Source organism: Esox lucius, chromosome 21 (assembly GCF_011004845.1).
Source record: "Esox lucius isolate fEsoLuc1 chromosome 21, fEsoLuc1.pri, whole genome shotgun sequence".
In the NCBI taxonomy this organism is placed as follows: domain Eukaryota; kingdom Metazoa; phylum Chordata; class Actinopteri; order Esociformes; family Esocidae; genus Esox; species Esox lucius.
Genome location: NC_047589.1, coordinates 21,634,583 through 21,658,174, shown reverse-complemented (window position 1 = coordinate 21,658,174; position 23,592 = coordinate 21,634,583). Strand labels below are relative to the sequence as shown.

Sequence of the window (23,592 nt, the reverse complement as noted above, 5' to 3'; positions counted from 1 at the left end):
TCTGCTGCACTGAAAGTTTACATCCCAGATTTGTTCGTTCACAATCATTTTTAAAAACTGCCCGTCTTCCCTAATGTGTTGGGGGAGATGTGAAAAAAAAACGGGATGCTGGCTTAGGGATTTCAGTCCCGCTCTGTCTCCTTCCGTCTGAGGCTTTTCTGAAATTGTCACCCAGCCGCCCCGTGTCTCTGGCCACGTTTCTTCCAAGTTGGCAATCGGAGGTTGCACCAATAGGCAATTTCAACAATCCGTGCTGACAGCGTGCATGTCTCTGATCACGACCATCCTCCGTCTCACGCGTCTGCAGATTTAAATATCCAGATGATAACCTTACAGGTTATGAAAGGTAGCCGGGGAGACAGCTCCACGCAGACCCTCGATCCTAGCCAGACAAATCAGCGTAACAGGGAAAGGATATCACAATTGGGGTATGTGGATGTCCCTGGATGCCCCAAGGCATTATGGGTGACCCCGCAGTATATTTTCTTACTAATGTGACCCTGTATCACAATCTGTATGAGAAATACTCCCACAGGCTACGGATCGTCTCCGGCAACCGGAGATCATTGTCCTCAACACGTTTGTGTACATACTGGATCTGGCAGCTCCGAGGCATTTGGTGGAGCTCTGCGCATATTTAACGCTGCGGGCATGCATTTATAAAATTCTTACTGGCTGAAAGTGTATGACGTGAAGCAACACAAAAACAAACACACAAAGAGGGAAAGGGGGAAAAACAGGAATTATCCTTACCTTGTTCTGTGGAATCTAATCATTTGTGATAGTTGTTGTACTCATTCTTATAATTAATTTGCTTTCTGGGACAGCTTTTTTCTCCAAATGTGTTCTAAATATAACTTGTGCAGATGTAGTGATGGGGTTAGTATGTGTGGGAGGATAGATGCGAGGTAATAAATATCAACATGAAATCATTAAAGGCTCTGTTCCTTCTAGAATCAATCATACAGCTCAAAAGTTTGCATACCCTTGGTTATGTATATATTGGTTATATACGTACCATTTCTAAAGAATACATGAGTGAAAAGGCAAAACACATCTTTTATTAATTGTGCGATTCACATTCAACTGTAGGTCATAACAGAATGGTATAATCATAAAACAAAACATGGCAACAAAGAAAATAATTAACTGACCCCTGTTCAAGTCTGCATACTCTTAGTTTTTAACACTGTGTATTGCCCCCTTTACCATCAATGACAGTGTGCAGTCTTTTGTAATAGTTGTCGATGAGGCCCTGAATTCTTTCAGGTGGTATAGCTGCCCATTTGTCTTGGCAAAATGCCTCCAGGTCATGCAAAGGCTTTGGTCGTCTTGCATGAACCGCAGGTTTGAGATCTCCCCAGAGTGGCTCCATGATATTAAGGTCAGGAGACTGTGATGGCCACTCCAGAACCTTCACCTTTTTCTGCTGTAACCACTGGAGGGTCAACTTGGCCTTGTGCTTAAGGTCATTGTTGTGCTGGAAAGTCCAAGTGTCCCATGCGCAGCTTCGTGCAGAAGAATGCAAATTGTCTGCCAGTATTTTCTGATAACATGCTGCAGTTTTGGCTGAATTCTTTCTTGGTCTACCTGACCTTGGCTTAGTATCAAGAGATCCCTGAATTTAATAAGTGATTCAACAGTACTGACTGGCATATACAAGGCTTTTGATATCTTTTTATAGCCTTTTCCATTTTTATATAATTCCATTACATTGTTACACACTTTTGACAGTTCTTTTCTGCTCCCCATGGTTCAGTTTCTAGCCTGCTCAGTGCATTCATGTGAGAGCTAACAAACTCATTGACAATTTATACACAGATCCTAATTGCAATTTAAAAAGCCACAGGTGTGGGAAATTCACCTTTAATTGCCATTTTCACCTGTGTGTGTCACCTTGTGTGTCTGCAACATTCAAGGGTATGTAATCTTTTGATCAGGGCCATTTGGATGTTTTCTGTTGTCAATATTATTTAAAAAAAAAGCCAAACAACTATGTGATAATAAACGGCTTCATATGATCACTATCCTTAATTAAAAGATCATTTCATAAAAGTCATATTTTGAAAATCAATGCCTACATTTCCAAATTTCTGCCAGGGTATGAAACGAATGAGCACAACTGTATATAGGCCCTGGAATTTCTCTGCTTCAAAGAGACTAGACAGGGTTCCATACTTCAGGCCTACCATTCTAGTGTGTACACGCTGCATATTGGCTCGCTCAGAATCCTTGTTTTCATTCTGCCCATATAACCTGGTATATTGACTAAGAACACATTCGTGTTAACAGCGGCAATTCAACTCTGATCAGTTCTACTTTGTGTCCAAAGACTGAGCGTGGAAGACCTTTTACTTAATTAAGCTGGGCAGTAATTGTCAAATATCCATGTTGCCATGAACTGACAAAATTGATGCCATAAGGGTTAAAAAAAATTGCACACCCAAAAAAAATCATACCCTTTAAATGTTACTACTACTACTATTGTACTTTGATTTATGTAGGCATCAATTGTATCAATAACAATCTCCAGTATTGGCAATGTAATTTCATATGAATGTTTATTTTATTTTTTTATCATAATGAGGTTTATGAGCAACAAGGCTGCGATAAGTGATCAGTATGGTCTGTGTTGAGTTTCGGCTTATCTTAACAACTCTACATTTTTACCACAGGCGGTAGCTTTTTGTTTTTTACCCTGTTTAGAGTCACTGCCCTCCACGTCACCTCAACCTGGATACCTAGAGAAATGTGACAGCCAGCGACGTGACCGACGAGAGGTAGTAGGACCCGACACCTCAGCACAGTCGTCTCCTCCTATGATGTCATGCGCACACACGGCCCACATAGAGTTAATAACAGAATTTGATTGACATCTGACATTTAATTATGGACGAGTCATAGGAGACTGTACAAATCGAAACAGACATGACCACAACGGAAGAGCAAGGAGACTTTGCTAGACAGACATGCCACGAGACATGTAGGCAAACTCGCTGGCGGACTTGGGGAAACTCTAGACCTTCACTGTCATTTTTGATTTGATTTTCCACAAATCTCATGCATCAGAGTGATGAAACAAGCATGTTACAATGAACTGTATGCCCCGGCATACTTCCCAGTTTTGGTAGATTTAGCTGTAGGACGAGTTTGAATGACCAAGGTGAATTACCCGATGGTGCCGAGCACTCCCGTAGCAAATCAGGGAACCCCTTGAGCTTCCAATATTATCATGAGTATTCCCACGAGGCTATTGACACAATGGTTCTATTACAGCACAGTTATTTGGTCCTTTGCCCATTTAAGAGCTGGAGCCATGTCATGCTGAAAAGTGTCATCTAAGCCAACAAGCACAGTGCTGCTCGGTTTGGCATGACAGTGTAACAAGGAAAACATATCAGACTAAGAATCAATTATGATAAGACTCATATTTTCATCAGGCTAACATTTAAAACACCTCAGCAGTAATCTTGACATTGGACAAATACCGTATCTGAAGACAGGAGCTATTAATACAGCTGATTCTGGGCCTCATGCAGAAATGCCAACAGCCGTCCAACTCCGTCAATGTCCCTGTGATTTTGTGATTGACTGAGGCCGTACATGTTCTGAAGTGCAAGGGTACACAATGCTCAAACTGTGTGTGTTATGGTCGCTGTGTTAGGGTCTATGTGTTACAGTCTGTGTGTTATGGTCTCAGTGTTATGGTCTGAGTGTTATAGTGTTGTGGTTTGTGTGTTATGGTCCAAGTGTCATGGTTTGTGTGTTATGCTCTGTGTTTTTTAAGGTCTGTGTTTAGTGGTCTGTGTGTTATGGTTTGTGTGTTGTGGTTTGTGTGTTATGGTCCAAGTGTCATGGTTTGTGTGTTATGCTCTGTGTGTTTCAAGGTCTGTGTTTCAAGGTCTGTGTTTCATGGTCTGTGTGTTTTGGTCTGGGTGTTATGGTTTGTGTGTTGTGGTTTGTGTGTTATGATCTGTGTGTTATAGTCTGAGCTTTATGGTCTGTGTGTTACAATCTGAGTATTATGGTCTTTGTGTTATTGTCTAAGTGTAATGGTTTGTGTGTTATGGTCTGAGTGTTATGGTCTGTGTGTTACTTTTTGTGTGTTATGGTCGGTGTGTTATGGTTTGTGTGTTGTGGTTTGTATGTTAAGGTCTGAGTGCTATGCTCTGTGTGTTATGGTCTAAGTGTTATGGTCTGTGTGTTATGGTCTGTGCTACTCTGTGTGTTATGGTCTGTGTGTTATGGTTTGTGGGTTTTGGTCTTTGTGTTTGGTCCTCATTAACCCATTTAAGTCTTGATACTATATTTGCATATTTGGTCATTTTTAGTCTATATTTGCATATTAACATTTTTCATGTATGTGAAATCCTAACAGTGTTAGGATTTCTTTAGATATTGCTCTTATTAATTATTTTGAATATGTTTAAGATCCAAAAAAAAAAAAATGTTACTGGGCAATGTTTGTCTTCATACTCTTTTGACTCTATCTGTGTGTGTGTGTGTGTGTGTGTGTGTGTGTGTGGTTATGCAGTTTATAATAAAATAGTGTGTAAACTATAACAACCAAGTATACATGTTTTAACTACCTGATATATACAATATTCTGTAACTAATTTATTGTATTGCATAAGCTAATTATTTCAAAAACGGATTTGATTAAATAAAATGGAAGAAAATCAACAACTTTTCATTTCACCATTGGCTGGTATTCTGGTCTTTTTAAATATAGTGGGCGGGAGTGAGTAATTTCTACCAATCACGTTGCCATCCTCTTGTTTTTTGTTTGCAAAGATGGCGTTGAAAGAGTTATCCTCGTTGGAAAAGGCATTAGGATTGAAAAAGCCTAATAAATACAGTACACAGGGGGACAAGAAGGTGAAATTACCATCTAATGTTGTCCGGCACTGTTATCGATATTTTTAAACGATGATTGACCTTACCACATGAACAGTAGGTTGAAAGGAGTAGCAAGCACATGCGAGCCCGCTAATGTTAATAGCATGCTACTGTACTTCCAATAGGAAAGCAAGCTAACATGAGGTAGCTATCTAAACAAGGTAACGTCAGCCTCGTACAGTATTGTATGTTGGCTTAATTTGTTACTTAATTTTAGCAAAACAAGTTAATTTGCGCGAAATTTTCTGCGAGTAAATCTGTAATAGTCACTATTACTATAGTTAGCTAGCAGTTACTATTGAATGAATCTTCTGCCTGGTCATGTAGCTTGTAGCTAAGTGGCTAACAACATGCCATGTGGATTGTTAATTGGGCCACCGTGGTCATTGCGGTGGGCAGTGCTAGCCACACTCTTATTTCCTACTTTTCCTTCGTAATGCTAGAAGTACTTTGCTACTTTACAGTACGGTTTTAAAATTAGTCCACCAAACCGTATATGTGTCTAGTATGAATCTAACTAGCCGGCAATTCAAATGTCCAGTACTAATGACAGCGCGCGTGTATGTTTGTGTGTATATATATCAGTGTGCGCAAGTAGTTACAGAGATGTAATGTCACAACAAGGCAGACGGTTACTGTACGGTGAAAGTAGCCTCAATGCTCAGGCTGATCTATGGTGTTGTATTGGTCTTCTGTCTCTGTAAATTGTGTCCGGTATCCCTGAAAAATACGTTCTTTACTCTGGTTTACCAAGTTTGTAAATAAACACATTTTTAATTCGGAATTCTTAGAAAGTCACTCCCTGGGACACAGCTGATTCATTACAACTGGTAATACATTTGAGATTATACATTTGTCTCCAAAGACAGGGGTTATAAGTTTGTCTTTCTAAGAAACTGAAAAACCTGGGGCTGGTGAGTTTCTTTCGGGGATGAAGGTTGCAATCTTGAGACTGGGGACCAATACAATACTACAGATCTCCTGGACTTCAGAGGCTGTGTATACATAAATGTACACTTCACATTCTGTCCCGCCCAGGTGCCTGTGCTTCAGAGAAGTAATGGGCCGGCTCTGTCCGGGTTAGTGACCATCGCTACTTACTTGGTCCGGGAGGCCAATCGGGCCGAGTTGCTGGGTGAATCAGCAGAACACAGGGCTATAGTCCAGCAGTGGCTGGAGTACAGGGTCACCAAAGTGGACGGGTGCCAGAAAGAAGATATCAAGACCATACTAAAGGTACAGGCCCAAAAACAGTTAATCTGTTTTTTTTTTTAAAGTTAGTCTGTTTTGATTGTCCAATGAGAATGTCTCCCCTTGTTTTGTGTTTTTTTCTTATGTTTTTACGAAGTCCCGTCTGCAATTTCTTTGTCATAGGATGGACAGGCTTGGTAAGCAATGTACAGGACAGGGAGGGCCTTGAATAGCAGGGCCTGAGAGAAGCCCCTGAGCCAAACTCTCCAACTCCTGCTCCACCAGCCGGGCTGCACTGACAGCGTGTGCGGCTTGTTATGGCGCGGCGACAAATCAAGGCTGATGTATGGCCCTTCAGTGGCGTGGCCGAGACAGGCGCAGTGTACGACAGCACTGGTTGGGCGTGCACGCTCCACACTAAAGGTCTTTAATGGGGGGGCTGCTGTGGCTGTCAACTGCGTGAAAGGAATAGAAAACCGCCGGCCCACTGGACAGGCGCCTCTCGGCACTGGCTGTCAGGGTGACGCAACACTCTGGCGCCGCCGAGACGTCTTTTTTGAACATCGGTTGGTGTGGTTGTAAATGCAGACAGGACAAGAATGGAATGGTGCCACTTGAAGAGGTTAGCCAGCTGTCCTCCTGGTTTACCAGGACTGTAATGGCACACTGGCGATGAATAGAGTCAATGTGGGACATCATTTGTTAAGTAATCTTCTTTTTTTTTTTTTTGGGTCATGCAGACAACAGCCAGCCTTTTTTTAATAGTTTGTTCTTGGGGGAGATTATGTTTTACCTTGCATGCAATCATGTGTTCTTCACCTGGATAAGACATTGCTCTTACATCACTGGTGGTCATGGTACTCTAAAACCCAAAACCTTGTAGTTCTTATTAGGCCTAGTAGCCCAAGTGAGTCCAAGATATTAAACGTCTTGGGCAGAATGATGTGGTGGAGGGGGAGCAGGGGAGTAGAAGCAGAACCCAGGTTCTGAGCTCCACGTGGGGGTAGTAGTAGTGGCGGGGGGACGGTCCGCCCGGGCTTCCATAGCTGTAGGGAGAGTGGGGATCTGACTGGGGTGGAGGAGTCTGCTACCTTCATGCCTTGCTTGGCAGCTCGCTCCGGCTGCACAATGACTCCATTAGCCCTCAAGACGCTGTATGTGCAGTGCAAGTGCTAAAGATGGCCCAGTCCCTTGGGACCCGCACAACCCCACACCCAGCCCCCATTCGCAGCCTGGGTTTGTGGAAGGTTCATTAGATTTCCAGGCACCCAGGTCAGTGGGGAGAGAAGTGGGCCAGTTGTTAGCCCCGTGCTCTAACTGTAGTGGCCAGAGTTGTAGGCATGCTGTATCCCCTCAGGTTGTGTGTTATTCACATACAAAAGCCACATTCTCCATCCCAGGTATGTAGGTTAAATGGATCTCAAGCTTGTGCTGGCGTCAGCCGTCACAGCCTTTGTCCTGGAGGGTAGGTTTCAAGACCGTTGAAGAAGTTTTAGACGTCGCTCACTGCTTTGACATTTTCACTCGATATGTTGTTTTCGTCCTTGTCACATTGTGAGGGTGTTTGTTAGCGAAGCATTTCGGGACTGTTCTGCCGACATGGTTGCCGAGGTTATCTTTTTAACTTTGATCTGTGAGGTCACATTTTAAAGCTTTTTTTTATGTATCCACGTCTCTACAGTAAGGACCTGTGAAGTTTTGTAAAATGTTCACACCCGATTACCTTAATGAACCAACAAAAGTAACTTATTTCCTTTTTCTTTATACAGGATCTCAACACCTACCTAGAAGACAAGGTTTACCTGGCAGGAAATCAGTTCACCTTAGCAGACACACTCATGTACTACGGAATCCATCATATCATCGTAAGTCTGGCGTCCAATGAGCACCCAGTGCCGACTTCAATGAAAGTTAAAAGGCGGTTTGTCAGAAGGAGCTGACAATTAAAAGTCATATGGCTAAAGGGCATGAGAGAGGAAGCTTGACACAAGCAGAGAAGATGAGGCGCAAAGTGATGTCTTTAGCCCAGGCCAAGGAAGAAGTTTGTTGGCCCCCTGAGGCCGATGGTGAGAAGCAGGGGATCACATGTTGAGAAATGTCAGTGGTTGTGACGGAGATGGATCGTTGCCACCAGCCACCAGGCACAAGGGAGTCAGTTTAGTTTTTATCACGGCTGTTAACCTCAGGACAGAGGTCAGTCAGCAGCCCCTTTCCTCATTCTGTTGGTTTGATGTTTGGCTCAGGAGAAGATCGTTTTAGCTACTGAACACAACTGGCCTGCCGTTATGCTTCTCTACATAGAGTACAGTCAGCCAAGACCAGGCTTGGACAGCCTCACTATGAACTTTAATACGGAACTGTTTATTTGATCACATAATTAAGGCTCTTTGGATGTTTTGTGGGGACAGAAATATGAGCTGTTGCAAGCAGAGTTAGAGTAGTTTGGGTACTAGCTAGTCTGTGATCTAGAAAGTGAGCACAGTAACCCATAAATGGTTATTTGTGACAGTCAGGTACAGGAACTGATATCATTTTCCACTCTTCTTTTCCCCACGTACTCTTCCAACTAGCAAAACAATATGTCTAAAACTGTTAAAACTCTGAAAAGTACTGATTTATTGTGTTCCTTTTGGTTCAATATTTGAAATAACAAATAAAAATGTAACATTTTATTTAGCTCTTTAAATTAGACCACTTAATATATGAAGCTTAAAATGGAATGGAAAAGCTAGCTTGTTTTGTTTACGTGTTTAAAAATAATAATATGATAATTTAAAAAAATCTCTATCTTCTGAATCAGTCAATCACACAAAGGCAATGATTTTCAGCTGCAGTGCTGACACTGAAAAGACAGATTTCTGGGTAATTGTGTTTTTAGAGAGGGCAAGAGACTGGGGGATCATTTTGGCATAACGTAAACATACTTTAACTTATTCCCACGCTTTTAAAATAATAAATCTGTTCCAGAATGCTAGTGAACAATTACGTTTCTATTATTTAAATAAAACATTTCAGTTCTGCAAACTGCTCATTATAACGATAACAGTTAAGCATTAAATATGTCTCCCCCTCGTTCCCAGGTGGACCTGGCTGTCCAGGAGAAGGAGAAGTACGTTAACGTGACGCGATGGTTTGACCACGTCCAGCATTACCCCGGAATCCGGAACCACCTGCCCCCGGTTGTGGTCCTGAAGAACAGAGTCTACACCGGCAGCCACCACTGAGGTGTCCTGGCTGGGTGCTGCCCCCGGCTGACGGGTTGGCCGTGGGCGTATTCAGGGCATATGCTGGCGGGTCACCGACATCACACCCTCCTCACCCACCTGAGTTTACCGCCCTTCTCCCTGCCCCTGGAACGTTTGGTGACTTTTTCCTGAAAGAACACAGGCGAATTACATGCAACGAGGGGAGAAGAAAAAGATCACAAGCTGATGAAATGATGTTCAGTCGTTGTAATAGATTTTTGCACGTTTTAGTTTTTTTCCCCCCAGGGTAGTGTTTTAGTTGGTGGTTGGAAGTCAGTGTTCTGTCTGGTTTTCTTGTCTGCGGCTCCTGTCATGGTCAGCATGGAGGTTAGGCTGTAACACTGTTAACGGAGACTTGCTCTTAGGGAGGATTGTTGTTGATTAAGGGCTTGCTGATACGATCAACAGCTCTAGTCCCCCTCCCCATCTTCAATTGAGCCTTGAACGTGAAAGTGTAATTAACAGTATTTTTATTTCATTTCCTGTATCCCTTCAAAAATGCCAATACTCTTGCGATGTCACTGTCTCAACGTTTTGCTCAGATTAAAAAAATACACGTCCAATGAGCTGTATGTTCAGCTGGGTGTTCATCACCCTGCACAGATGCCGGCTGCGCTATCAACTTTCCGCCCTCGTGAATTGTTGTCTTGCTTCTCAAACTGCTGCCTCTGGTGCTGTACCAGCAGTGTGGGCAGCAGCCTCTAGTCCAAATCAGAGTCACTCGAATCAATCCGCGTGTTGATGCTCAAGGGGCAGAGGGCAGAATACCAGCTGCCGTCAAGGCCCCTGTGAGCCTCTGTCCAACACTAGAGCCCTGGTTGACAGGCAGGCACTGTGTCATTTCACCCTCGTACCAGTGGGCAGTGGGGCCCAAAGGGAGGGAAATCCTTTTGTGACATGGAGTGAAGAATAAACTTGTCTCTTACAGGGAGACTGGATTGAGCCATTTATCTCTGTCAGCGTTTCAGAATCACAGCAAATACGTACTGTGTTAAGTCACTGCATTTGCACAAATGGAGTTGGGCGTTTTCTCTTTATCAAGTGTGTTAAACTGCTTGCTGGTTTAAATTGTTACGGTTTACCTCAACACAATGTTTTGATGCAGAAATCCTTTTTTGCCCCTCTTGATTTTAGGCTTCTTCAATGTTCTTTTATGTAAGCCTTATGTCTACTGCTGGTTGTTTGTGTTATTTAAGTCCACAGAAGGTCGTCCTGTGCCAATAAACATCAAAGGGAAACAAAAAGAGGGAAACATGCAGTCTCATGTGGCTTTTTTTCTTTACACTGTAGAATTCAAAGAATGTGTTTTTCACATTTACTGGATCCATTGATTAACAACAGCAAACAAAATGCTATGTGTTCCGGAAAGTGTAAACTTCCAAAAACAAACAAATCCAGTAGTCATTTGATCAGGCCTTATGACTAGATAAGGAAGAAAATTGCACTACAAGAAGATAATAGAACCACTGTCATTTTGTTTATTTCAGGCTAAATTAGATAGAATCAGTGCTGCTGAATCGAAGAGAAGCTTAACTTGTCACGCTTTATCTTGAGGTGTCAGCAAGATTGAGAAGACTGAACTTAAGGACACTTGAGCTTTGTATATACTGTGCAGGAGAACTCCGAAGTCCTAAAAGCTTTCTGAAGAAATGTAACTCATGCCGATTCACGACTGGTGGATTTGTGTTATCAAACTTAAAATGAAACTTCTAGAAGTTCTGTGTGCTGACGATCACCGTAATGTGGAAATGGCAGTGTCATAGGGTCTTCTGGCTTTGCCGCTGTTGATCAAACCAAAGCTAGGACGAACCCAGAGATGAAGCCACAGCAGGGTACCAGGCAGCCCAATTAGCAGAAGCCTCTACCCAGTCATCTGAAGACAGAGGTGCACCTCTCTACAGGGGTGGGCCGCCACAATGAGCTCACATTCAGATAGTCCCGTCCCCTGTCCTCCCCCCGGCAACCAGAAAATGCCTTCAATTCTCCAACCCCCTGGTCAGCGATGGTTCACAGGTCAATTGGCTTGTGGATCAGCAGGGTATCACTGGTGACCTTTGCATTCACCAGGAGTTCCATCTTTCAGCGTGTGGTCCTGGCCAGACCCCACCTATAGCTCGCTCCTTTTCAGTGCCGCAGGAGGGTTTTTCTGTGGGAAGGGAATGGGGACGGAGTTCAGGGCCAGGTGGGGCAACGTGCCCTGAGGGTATCTAGGGATGGCACCTATGTCCATCTCACCTCTACCGTAGTGAGGACAGCCTCAGGTTCCATAAGCGAGAACCAGTGTCTTTGGCCCAGAGGTCCGATCACAAACTAAACAGCGGTGTTCTTACATATTCAGGCAGTGGCCAGTAGCCGGTCCCTCAGTGCAGTCTCCCTAATGAGATTTAAATGTGTGGGGTATTCTCGTCAGATAATGGCCCGTGGTGTTAGTCCAACTGTGCCTTGCCTACACGAGGAAAAAAAAAAACGTTTGTTACGGCTCGCTAACGAGATTGAGAGAACGTTGCATACGACGGGACATGTATCTGGCAAAAACAGTGTTCCCTGATTGATTCAATGAAACAATCAACACTGTGCAGGGTTAGGGTTAGCATGTCGTAAGCGCTTGTGACAGGCTTTGCCCTATCATCACTGTACAGATAGTGACAGATCTACCATGCGCCCGTAAAGATGGCATCTGATTGTCAATTGCAATTACGCAAGTGCAGACGCGGGGATCCGGCAGGGTTGGGGGGAGCGATGCTTTCTTTGCACGCTCATAAGTACAGTTAGTGCAGTCATTGGTTCAGACTTTAAGGGCTTGAAGGCAAGTTGGGAAATATATGTTGCTCTGGTTTCTTTGAACAAACTGAAGAAAACAGGTGAGACTGTGAGGTTGAGGTGCATTCCAGCGATGGATACATTCTGCCTTTCCTAGGAGAGTTTCTCATCTCCTGACAACTTCTGTATTTAAAGATTGGAGCTTCTGTAATAGAAGCGTGGAGATTTTTCAATAGAAGCTAGGAGCCCCTGTCATGGAAACGAGCTTTAGGGAGTTGGCAACTAAATGGGAGGGTGTGGGCGAAAGGAGTCTTGTCCAAAGTTTTTTCTTCTCTCTAGGGTACAAGTACAGCCACGCCATGGAGCGCAGAAGGAGCCCAGGAGGAGCCCAGGTGTGTGGCAAGGAGTTTACGAATGTACTCACTCACTTCATCAGTCATAGACGGGCGGCTGATTGGGCCTAGTTGCTAAAGTACATATGTGCATCCCGGGGCAATAGGATCACACCTTAACCCAGGCACGGATGAAAGACTGTTCCAGAATTAGCCGCCTCATTCGCCCTCTCCTTTTTACCAACCTGTCTCAGCTGCACACACACTTCCTGGCCGCCCGCTCTGTGTGTGTGTGTGTGTGTGTGTGTGTATGTGTGTGTATGTGTGTGTGTTCATTCGCTCATTCTGAGGATTGTGGATTTTGCTTCGGGGCTAGGGGTGAGAGGGATGTGCTGAATTGGGGGATGGGAGGAGTGGATATCGTGCAAGACAGGAAGATGTCTGGAGACAGCAAGTTCAAATAATGGGCCTTTCACTTCTCTTTTGTCGGTTTGTCCAGCCCGATGTTCTCAAGCTGTGAAAATCTTTCTGGAGACCCTTCCTGTGAAGGACTCATTGAGGTAAAGGTGCTGTATTATTATGAAATATTTCTCAATTGAGTTATTGTACGACCGGTTGCCAGGGATTTTGTCATTGGCTGCACCCCCGTCTTTGTGGAATAATCGCTGGTGACTTGTCCTCATATTCTAACTCTGAAGAATGTGTCACGAATTAGGTTTACATGCTCTCTCCTAGTCATGGACCCTTGTCTCCCTACCCCACAGGTCTATGTCACTTCATTTCAGATTGCCCTCCTGCCGTAACGGTTTCTGATAGAATCTCTTCGGGGTGGGCTTCTCTGTGAGAAGTGATACCAACAGTAATTGTGTCTGAAGCCTCTTGACCAGGGCTATACTTGTAAAAAGCCACTGCTCAGACAAAGCGAGGGGCAATAAGTAGAGAGAACGGGCATATAGGAGCCTGCAGATGCGTTCCCGGATGGAGAGAGGCCATAAGGGGGTCAGTGCCCTCAGCAACGACCACCCTGGGAAGAAGAAAAAAAAAAAAACATTAGCATTTCTCCTTGGCTCATCTGCATATGTGCAACCCGGCTGTGCATTTTTAATTTCTGCCTTATTACAATGCCGGTTTTAATTCAGGGTGACTAATTTATTTAAACCTGGAGTCAAACGAGCCTCCTCTCACAGCACTGTTTCCTGCCCTATCTCGTCACATTTCCCTAATGAACCCGTGCCCCTGACATAGATTTAAGAGAACAACACGAGCCAGGTTTGATGTGATTAACTGTAATTACATTACCTAACCGACCTCCTCACCTTTGATGCTCCATCCAAAATACCCGTCCGCTACGTATGGAAGGAGTATTACGTTGTTAAATGGCGCGTCCGTCTTTCCTTATCCGAAGCTGGCATTTCTACTGTTTCCCGAATGCCACTGGAATAGAATGACAGTACGTTTGGCATTTTGACCCATAGGTTGACTGTATGATAGAAGCCAAACCAATAGTCAGTTTCCAGCCTCCGCCTCATTGAGCATGGCAAAAAGACAGAGCACAGAGTGGAGCCAGCCGGCACACCACTAATAGATTAACCTTGACAGGAAATGATTATGAACCAGAAGTGCACCTTTTATTCGTGCCTGGCTGTTTCCTATGTGTGTGTGTGTGTGTATGACAGTGTGTGTGTGTGTCTGTGTGTGTGAGCTTCACCGCTCACTGGCTTGATTCTGGACTGAGGGCATGAAGCTGCAGTCTGGCAGAGGGGACGCCCACTCGATCACTGCTTACTTCCCCCCCCCCCCCCCCCCACACTCACATGACCTTCCACAGCAGGACTGGCCCAGGACCAGGAGGGGGAGGGTGACGATGAGTGTGTATGGGGGGGGGGGGGGCAGCTGGGGTCTCTCCTAGCCATCAGTAAGCCTGCTCGGTCACCACTTGCCTTAATGGGTCACTCTTTGATTCTTTGAGCCTGTTAAATTACAGCGATAGGCCCAGTAGTTGCAGGTTTCTGGAGTCAGTGGGGTATTTTGTGCATTTTTTACCAAACAAATGTTTTGTGGGTCCAGTAATTTAATTCCCAGACGACTACTGATGGCCAGTTCTTGGACTTACTAGTAACTAGTAATTGTAAATGGTTAGGGTTAGGTAACATTCTGCTGAACCAACCTAAGACCGGCTTGACCTGAGCCACAGTTTATTCTGTCATTTTGCTTGAATATCAAAACATGCTGAAAACTTGTTTCTGAATGGCTTCTAGGGCTTTCTAGAGCATATGTCATATCCCTATAGCAGGTCCTGTATATCAGCCACTCGTTAGTGTGGTCTCTCTGTAATAAACATGAGATGTGTGCTGTGTCAAACAGCCATGGATAAAGGAAAGACAAATAATTGCTCAAAGGTTGAAACTGCCGAATTCGACAGAGTGAGCAGGTCACATCTATTTAAGTGAGCTTGTGCTGTGAAATTGATTAGGCTCCTCATCAGAATAGCCTATGGTGCATTCCTCACTGCTGATCTGCTGGTATTGAATGGCACTGTCCTCAGCCTCCATCAGGGATTGGTCCACGATTGTTACCCCTGGCAACAGACCTACGTGAAGTACATGACGGGGGGGACACCCAAGAGGTACGATGTGTCTGTCCATCCTGGCAAGGAGTGACAGGGCACGAAACAGACAACCACCATCCCGGCTCATATGGCCTGCAGTTGCCTATTCGTCCCCAATCCAGACACTGCTAAAGGAGTCACTGCCAGGAATGTTGTGGGGGAGGTTTCTGAGAGAGCTATTTAGAAAGACTATATTTAACTGCACATGACACACAGCTGATCGCTGGCTCCTTTGAAAAGCATATATGGGCAAGGCCTGCATGAAATCGACATTTGCATCCCGGGGATGGCGCGAGCGAGACAGGACAAAGCCCGGGCTTTGTGCTTCATCCAGGGAGGGGGGCCGAGCAACGACAAGGCCCTTCTTATCTCCCGTTTCCCCACACTTACATTAACTGTGTGCGCTTGTTACACGGCAGTTTTTCCACCCCGACTCGCCGACACAGAGCGCCCGGCTTTGAACTGGGCGCCAGTGGCCACAGAAGCCCCGGGGCCGTGGCACACTGGTGTGTTATCAAAGATGCCGTTGATGGCCTTGATGGATGACGGTGGAGGTTATACGGGCGTACAACACCACGGAGATGTTCCCATCACAATGGGCCCAGTGTGCTCCTCACGGCCCCTCATCTGCCACTGCTCACATCGTCTCTTCCACACCTCCTCCCCGGCCGCTCCTCACCCCCCAACCCCCCCCCCCCCCCAGACCCTCACCCCCTCCAGACCCCCTCCCCAGCCGCTCCTGCAGGCGGGGTGTATTTGTGGCCCTTGCGGACTTCCCTTGTGACTTCCACTGCTGTCACGCCTGCACTCTGCAGCAGTTCAGAAACTTTACGGTTGCTCTGTAGCCATCATGTGACGGCAGGGCTATGTACGCTAGTGAATGATTTCTGTGCCCCCGGTGTTTTTAATGGGGTGTGTTATTTGCCATAATGTCATTTCACGGGGGGTTAAGGCACCGCAGAGGCTGTCACAGAGATCTCGAAACCAAGGCAGGTGTGTATGGGTGGCAAGTCATGGATGGATTGGTGTCCTGTGGAGAAAATCTGTTTGTATGTTTGAACAATTCCAATGTATTTGCTTAACAGGGGTGGTGATAAATTTAAGCCATTCTGACGAGAACTCATTTCAGTCGTTCCATTCAAATGTCCGGTGAGAACAGCCACGATCGACGCCCTGGCTCACAGTTGGTGTACTTGACAATATAGTTGATGTGGATAATTCCGAAGACTCGTGCCGAGTGACTCATGAAAACCCCCTAAAACCATGGGAATCCAAATGCATTCTGTCCGGTTGAAAATGGCAGAATCGCCTTCAGTTTGTTTCTGTGCTTTTTTTCTTGTTTTTTTCCCCCTGACACAGTGTGATAGGCCTTGCCCCGAAACCCACCATTACGCTCATAATATCACCCTTTCACTCCCTTTCATAAAAATTGTCAGCTCTGAGGATGGCTGAAGTTTAGTCAAAGACAGTTGGAGATCACCTCCAGGGACACGGAGGGAGAGACGTTAGCGGAGAGACGTTAGCGGAGAGACGTTAGCCGAGTGCCTCGTGGCCCGTAGCCCCCCGATCCGCTCAGTGACACCTCTCCCTGAGCCAGCAGGATGAATGACTGGAGATACTACTCCCGTACCTCCCTCAGGAGAAACCTGGCCTGCATCCATCCTCACACACACACACACACACACACACATATCCGTTCACACACATTGAAATTGATACCCACACACATATTTGTTTGCACACACAGGCATGAGGATAACCTCCCACGGGGACGCACACCACACACGCGTAATACAATGTAGGGGGCATCAAAGGGGGACCTTGGTGAGATCACCGCTCTCTGTGTCCCACTGCCATCGCTGAAGGGCCCCTTCTATGTAAACTACAAGAACAACATGCTGCAGCCGCGAAAGACCTGGAGTACCACGGAGCAGCTCCCGACCTGAGGGCGCCCCGTCCGTCCGTCCTTTGCGCCCACCACACAGACAGCACCGTCAAGATGGACGGAGAGGGATGAGGTTAGGCGCGGGAAGCGAAAGAGAGCATCAACTCTTGAGAGCGGAGAGGACGCACGGACGACAGCATCTCCCTCAAGGAGGCCGCCGTCTGCTGCCATGGCGGACACCAGCGCTAAACTCCTGTCAGGTCCCATCTCATGGCCCCCAACCGAGCCCCTCCTCTGTCACTCTCTGGGGCAGGACGCGACCCTCCGAAGGGGGTCAAGTCAGACACGTGGAAGCCAGTCAGTTGTTCCCCTCTCAGGGGCGTGCCATGTCGCCTGTTGGAAGATGACCCGCTGTGTCCGTTAGGGTGGCAAAATGGCCACTAGGAATCGGATGCGGCGGTAGAGAGCTCTTTCTTCAGCACTGAAACCTCGTCACTCTCGGTAGAGGGATTTTGCTGGCTGCTTTTCTCTATGACCATTGAAATCTTCTGGATTTGATGCAAAGCTTTTGTGTAGGGCAGAGCTGCTGCATTTTTACATTACTGTGTGGTAATGTTGTGGATGTAAAAAAGGTTTCAATCACATTCCTGAATTACACTTTTTGTCATGAATACCTAATATTGTTTTTCCTATATTCACCTCATTAAATGTTTTATTTTCTACAAAATAAATTGTGCTTATCGTCATGTATTAGGTTCTAGGCCATAGGTGTCAAGCATATGGCCCCCATTGGGGTCCAAAGAGGCCCGTGGGCAAGATGACTGCCAATTCTGACTGCAAGGAAATACAACCACTTTTCAGTTTTGCTCTCCAGATCTCATTAAAGACTGAATGCTGCCTACAGTGAACAAGGAGTTTGACACCACTGCATTTTGTGAATAGCACACACAATTAATTTTAATAAATCAATTTCAAGACGTTCATTTTATTAAAGTGAAGAATTATAATTAAAACCCTTTATCTCTTATTTTATATTTTAGTAAAAATACAACAAATTAAATTCAACAAATAACACAATATTTAATAACATTATTTTTAGATATATTTTTCTGCCACTCTCAGAATAAGGCAAGGAAGTCTTGTTGGAAATGTGTTTCTCCACAAACACAGTGCTTCTTTCCCAGGTGACTGCTTAACTCTGGCAGTAATTGTTAACTTGCCGCTGGCACCATGTATGTGAGTATGTGTGTGTGAAATATCACAGTGTGACGGTGAGTGTGTTTAGATTTAAGTGTGCACTGCGTGTATGTATGTGTGTATTTATAGACAGTTTATGTACTGTGTGTGTGTGTGTGTGTGATTGGTGCATCTTGTGTGTCATGGCAACACAAAGTGTGTATGTTGCGTTTAAGAGTTTTTGTACAGGTTTTACCATCTTACTGGCGACTGTAAGAAATAATAAAAACGAGGAAAACTTGACCTTGAGCATTTTAACTGGTCCCTGTGGTCGTTTTTGAATGTTTTGTTAGGTTAGGGTTTAAGGTAAAAATCACATTCCAGGATAAGGCTGAGTAAAAATTAAATAAAAATAACACTTTAAATGGGAATAATGTGTGGAAAACCTACAAAAGATAGTAAAACCAAAATTGCGTGTGAGTATTTGATCTCTGTGGTTCTGTGTGTTTGTATGCATTGGTATTGTGGTATGTTCCTCCACAGGTGACTTCTGTTGTTCCCTACACATTTATGTTGCCCCCCCCCTCCCCAAACTCAGGACAGGAAGCAAAGATGAATTAATATAATTTTATAATACACCCTCCTCGCTACAAGGGGCCAAATCTTTTCAGCATTTCCAGTCCTGTGAGCTAATTTGACAGCTCATGGGGTGATGTGGATTCCACTTCAGAGAGACAGGTACCCTAGGGCTAGCCAGCTGGATTGTGGATGCTTACAGATTTGGCTCTCGCTTCCTGCTGGGTGTCATCTGTCTCCTTGGTCTCGCGGTGGATAATTTTTTGTCCTCCTGACATCATGTGCCTGAGCAGTTTGTGCCTAGCAGGGCCTGTCTGTCCAGGTCGCCCATCAAACCCAGCCAGCATGCGTCTAATCTGACGAGGCACCACTCCAAACACAGCCGCCCCCGGGCTCCCCCTCTGTCCCACGTCGAAAATCACAGGCCCACAAAAAAAAAAAGAAACGTCCCAACCGTCAAGACCATGCAAGGCCCCTGCTCCTCTGCCAATGCAGTCGAGGGGGAGAGGGCGGAACGGGGGTGGGGGTGGGGGTGGGGGGGGGTATCCGCCAGGGGACTTATTTTGCTCACGCAAAGAAAATGTCCCCAGTTTCTCTCCTGTGGCTGTCACTTTGATTGCCACTGTGGTGTGGTAGAGTCTGCCTCAACAGGTTTAGGCCTCTCCCTGCCTGTTGCCAGCAGTTGACTTGGACACCGCGCCACATTCGGATGAGGCAATCCTTTGGTTCGATTATCGTCGCGGCGGACGACCCTGTGGGAGAAGTGACAGCACAGCGGCCCGCTAATCCCGGGGACAGCCCAGAACCGGGGCTCGCCGAGAACGCTAATCGTAAACGACACAATCGTTCCACTCCAAGGAGGGGCAGTTTACAAATCACAAGACGCGGCTGACAAGGTTGCTTGGCGAAAAAAAAAAAAAAAAAAAGAAGAATTTCCCAAAAAGCACATGATGACTACATATGTTGATTTTCAGGCTGTGAGCTATGTGTCTACCACTGCTTGTTGCTTCCTTCTGCCACTCGGCCCCTTGCCTCCTTGGCCTCGGGAGGACGTGACAGCGGGGGAGCATCATGCTCCGCCGTGCCTCGTAAGGTGCCACTACTACCGGGCCTCTAGTTAGTTCCCGGGGCCTTACTCACCCTCTCTGGTGCGGTGGTGGCGGCGGCAGTGGGCAGCTCAGGAACAGGCTCCAGGAGCAGCAGGGCTGGAGTAGCACCAGGACGACTGACCCGTTCACAGCCCAGGGAACTGCAGGGCAAAGTGAGTTGGCTGACTGGCTTGAAGAGAGGGGATGAGAGCAGGGGCAGGTGGGTGTTTAGCAGGAGGGGGTCCCTGCCCAGGGGCCCAGGCAATGAGTAATTCCCAACACCCCCCCCCCCCCCCACCTGTTCGGAGCCACAGTCAGTGGCGCTCAGCGTGCTGTGAACGCCAAGCACTGTGGTCCCTCTGGCCTTCTCCAAGGGGTCCAGAGATCATGACCAGAGCCGAAGAGGAGGGGGGGTGGGTGGGGGGGTGGGGGGGGTTGAGAGAGAAAGAGAGAGCAATGAATGCAAAATAATTATAGCCAATGGGTTATGTGAGTAGCACCGTCGTTAGGGGCGGTGTGCAGGGGGAGAAAAAAGAGAGATGTGTTTTCTGAGCCGTCACTGCGCTAACAGGCCCGATGGGTATGTTTTGTAAACCACTCGTACAGACCTCCCACAGAACACCGTTCGTCTAAGGACTCAGTGCTCCAGGATCTTAGCCAAGTTACTGCAGCCTGGGCAAAGAAGGAACTGTTGGTTTCACATACTGTGCAGAGGTCTATGAGGATAAAGCTACAAGACACAAAGCTGCATGATATGGACAGAAGTACAATTAAAATAAACATGCATTATTTTACGCAAATATGACTACTAGTCAATCAATATTATAGGAAATTGAATTATTTTCACATTACAAATGTAAGGCCATATTCAATCAAGATGATTGGCTTTGATTTGTATTTTTTATTTTAATTTTTTTGGCACTTGTTCACAGCTTAATTAATAAAGATTATAAATGTTATTTATTCCTATTTGTTATGAAAAGAGGGGCTCTTTCATTACAGGAGTATGGAGCCTATCACCGCTGTTGCTGGATTTACTTAATAGACCTGTGTAACACATGATGTGGCTCATGTCCGGGACAATCCAACACAGACCGCCTGGAACATGGAACGCAACCCTGGCAAACAGGAAGAGGACAACACAGAGACGTACTCTCTGTGTTGTATTTTTACATGAAGTCAATGAGAATAGAAAGTCCTCTCGCAAATGTGCATGATCTAGTGGAAATACATTTAAATAATATATAGATTATAACATTTGTGAACTGAGATTTTATTTTGCATTATTTCTTCTCTACTAATTAGGAGCCATTTATTTATAATTGAATGTCATGGCAGATGATGTTTAATTAAAATGTTATTATCACTATATCCATGTTATTCTAAATTACACAACAGCCTATTATGAATAATCCAAATTAAACACATTAACAAATTACCTGAGACATAATTTGTGAAAACGCTATGCAGATAATCTAAATATGTTTTGCCTGCACAGCTGCACATAAGCTACACATTAAATAAAACAAGAGAACATAGGTTATGCCATTGTCATACTGACAGTAACACCTGTTTATTTTTATTCTTGATTCTTAATGTTGATATTAAATTATTGTGGGTAATCAATTTAAAATCCTCCTCACTGATTTACACAAATGTTAACATTTACTATAGCACCCATGACGGGCCCTGGAGTGTTCTGCCATGGCAGTTGATCAATTGCCACAAGAACTGCTCATGACTGCCATCTCTTTAGTGGATGCTGATCAAAATCAATGATGCAGATAGCAAATATTTAGCTAAATCATGTGGTCAGGAGTCAGGATGTGAATAGCTCATGTCTGAAAAGTTTCTTTTAAGTGGAAGTGACGGTTCTGAGTAATTGTGCTGTTAAAATGAATGTTTTAGGTTTTAACATGCAAAACCAGTGCTAAATAACCTTCTTTCTTACACATTCTAATATGTTTATGTTCCTAATGGGTTCTTGCCAGGATTCCTTGTATCTATATTAGCATACAATGGGAGGAGTTAATGTACTGTTAGTCGATTTTGGACAAAAACATTTGCAGTCCATAAAGCAGGATCATGAAAATTAAAAAGGTGCCAAACTACAGAAAATGATTCTTATTTCATTCATATATTACACCAATCAATTCAAGACTAAATTAAAATAAATTGATGTTCAAAAAGAAAATGTAATTAAAACAAGTAGTGTGCTATATTCCATGTATTCAACACAAACGCTGGTCTGCTTAAAGATTTTTAGATGTACCAATTTGGAAGCAAAGACACATTCCCCAATAGAAGGACAGGTAAATAAAATGGAGGAGTTCAGCTGAAATGAAGGTACATCATAGGCATGAACTGAGACCAAAGCTAGCCTGTGTAAGATCACAATGTTACAGACCACAAATAACCCAACTTATCTGCATCTCTGTCTGTCCATGAGGTTGCTTAAAATTGTTTTAATTATTATTATTATTACTGTTTGACAGCTGCTTAAGACCACCTCAACATATCCCTGATTCACTACTGATAAAGCCATTCATCAGTTAATTTCAGTGTTGATTGTCATGTTGTTGATATTCTGTGCACAAACCCAACTGAATTGTGTATTCAATGACAATTTATTAAGTCTCGCAAAAGTGAGTGAAAGATCAACAAGCAACTAATCATGGTTGTTCTGCAACATAAATCGTTTTTAAAAGTTCAATAAAAACCTTTTACCCAAGTGAGAAAAAAACAGTAACCAGACTTTAATTATAAAAGTGGACATTGTTTCCATCTAGTGGCAAATTAGGGGAAACACATTTTCTTCAGTAAAGCCTCTACTCCCGAGAAATAGCCTGAAATTAGTTGAGGAACTTAAACGTCTTCCCTTTATATTTTACACTATCTGCATCAAATCCCTCCAGGCTATTTCTACATACATACACAGAAATATGAAGGGAACACTCTAAAGATGGTTATAAGATGTCTCCCTATAGTCATTCATGTTATGGCGTTTTCCGGGGCATAAATATAGCCGTTATAGACAGAAAACATTTTCATGTAGTCACGTTGATGGGACATCCAACATCATAATTTCTGATGGTGGATGCTTTCAATTGTGTCTTCAATGCTAAAACTACCTTTTCGTCAAGAGGCCTCTAACCTTATTTATGGGAAACACCAACACAGACTGGTCTCCATTCGAAAAGTAGACTGCCCATAGACACTTGCCCTTGCAACTTTCCCTGGAGGGAATCGCCTATCTAGCCTGGTTGCAGATTGGATTGCCATGCTACGTGTCAGTCCAACTTACAAAAGCTGCCCCCTGGGGCCTTGATTTAGCTGGAAAGGACGGGGGAACAACTTCGCTCACTTTCTGGGTTGATATCACCCACAATTCAATGCCAGCTGTAGTCATATGTTTAACACTTGTGGACACCAAGTTTCAAATGTAATCAACACAACTACATTTTTGTGTCAGACTTCTGGTAGGTAGCGTAGCTATAGTTAGTGAAATCTGTAGCGAGTTAGGTTACTTTGATCATCACTCTCCCTTGCTTGGGCAAGTGCAATTTAATTAAACATTTTAATACAAAATATATTTTCCATATTAACTAATCTACGTTTGAAAAGCAGTTTCCTTATTTTAGTCATAAACGAATGGTTTATAGCTATAGGCAATTTCACTGGATCCAGGAATCCTTGCGATCTGCAAACCCAAATAAATGAAAATGTCAGAAATATATTTCTGAAATATATTTTTTTATTTGACTATAAACGATGAAGGATCGTCCTTGTCAATTGGTCTTAGGGTCATTAAAAAAAATTCGTGACCCGGAAG

At 44.5% G+C, this 23,592-nt stretch overlaps 1 protein-coding gene across 1 annotated transcript; it reads left to right on the top strand.

Moving 5' to 3' along the window:
• Positions 1-4,759: 4,759 nt before the first annotated feature.
• eef1e1 (eukaryotic translation elongation factor 1 epsilon 1) lies at positions 4,760-10,587 on the top strand. Its single transcript, XM_010885790.3, has 4 exons — positions 4,760-4,878; positions 5,938-6,135; positions 7,860-7,955; positions 9,171-10,587. Exons 1-4 carry the CDS (start codon positions 4,795-4,797, stop codon positions 9,312-9,314), a joined length of 522 nt encoding a protein of 173 aa, XP_010884092.1. The 5' UTR covers positions 4,760-4,794; the 3' UTR covers positions 9,315-10,587.
• Positions 10,588-23,592: the final 13,005 nt, after the last annotated feature.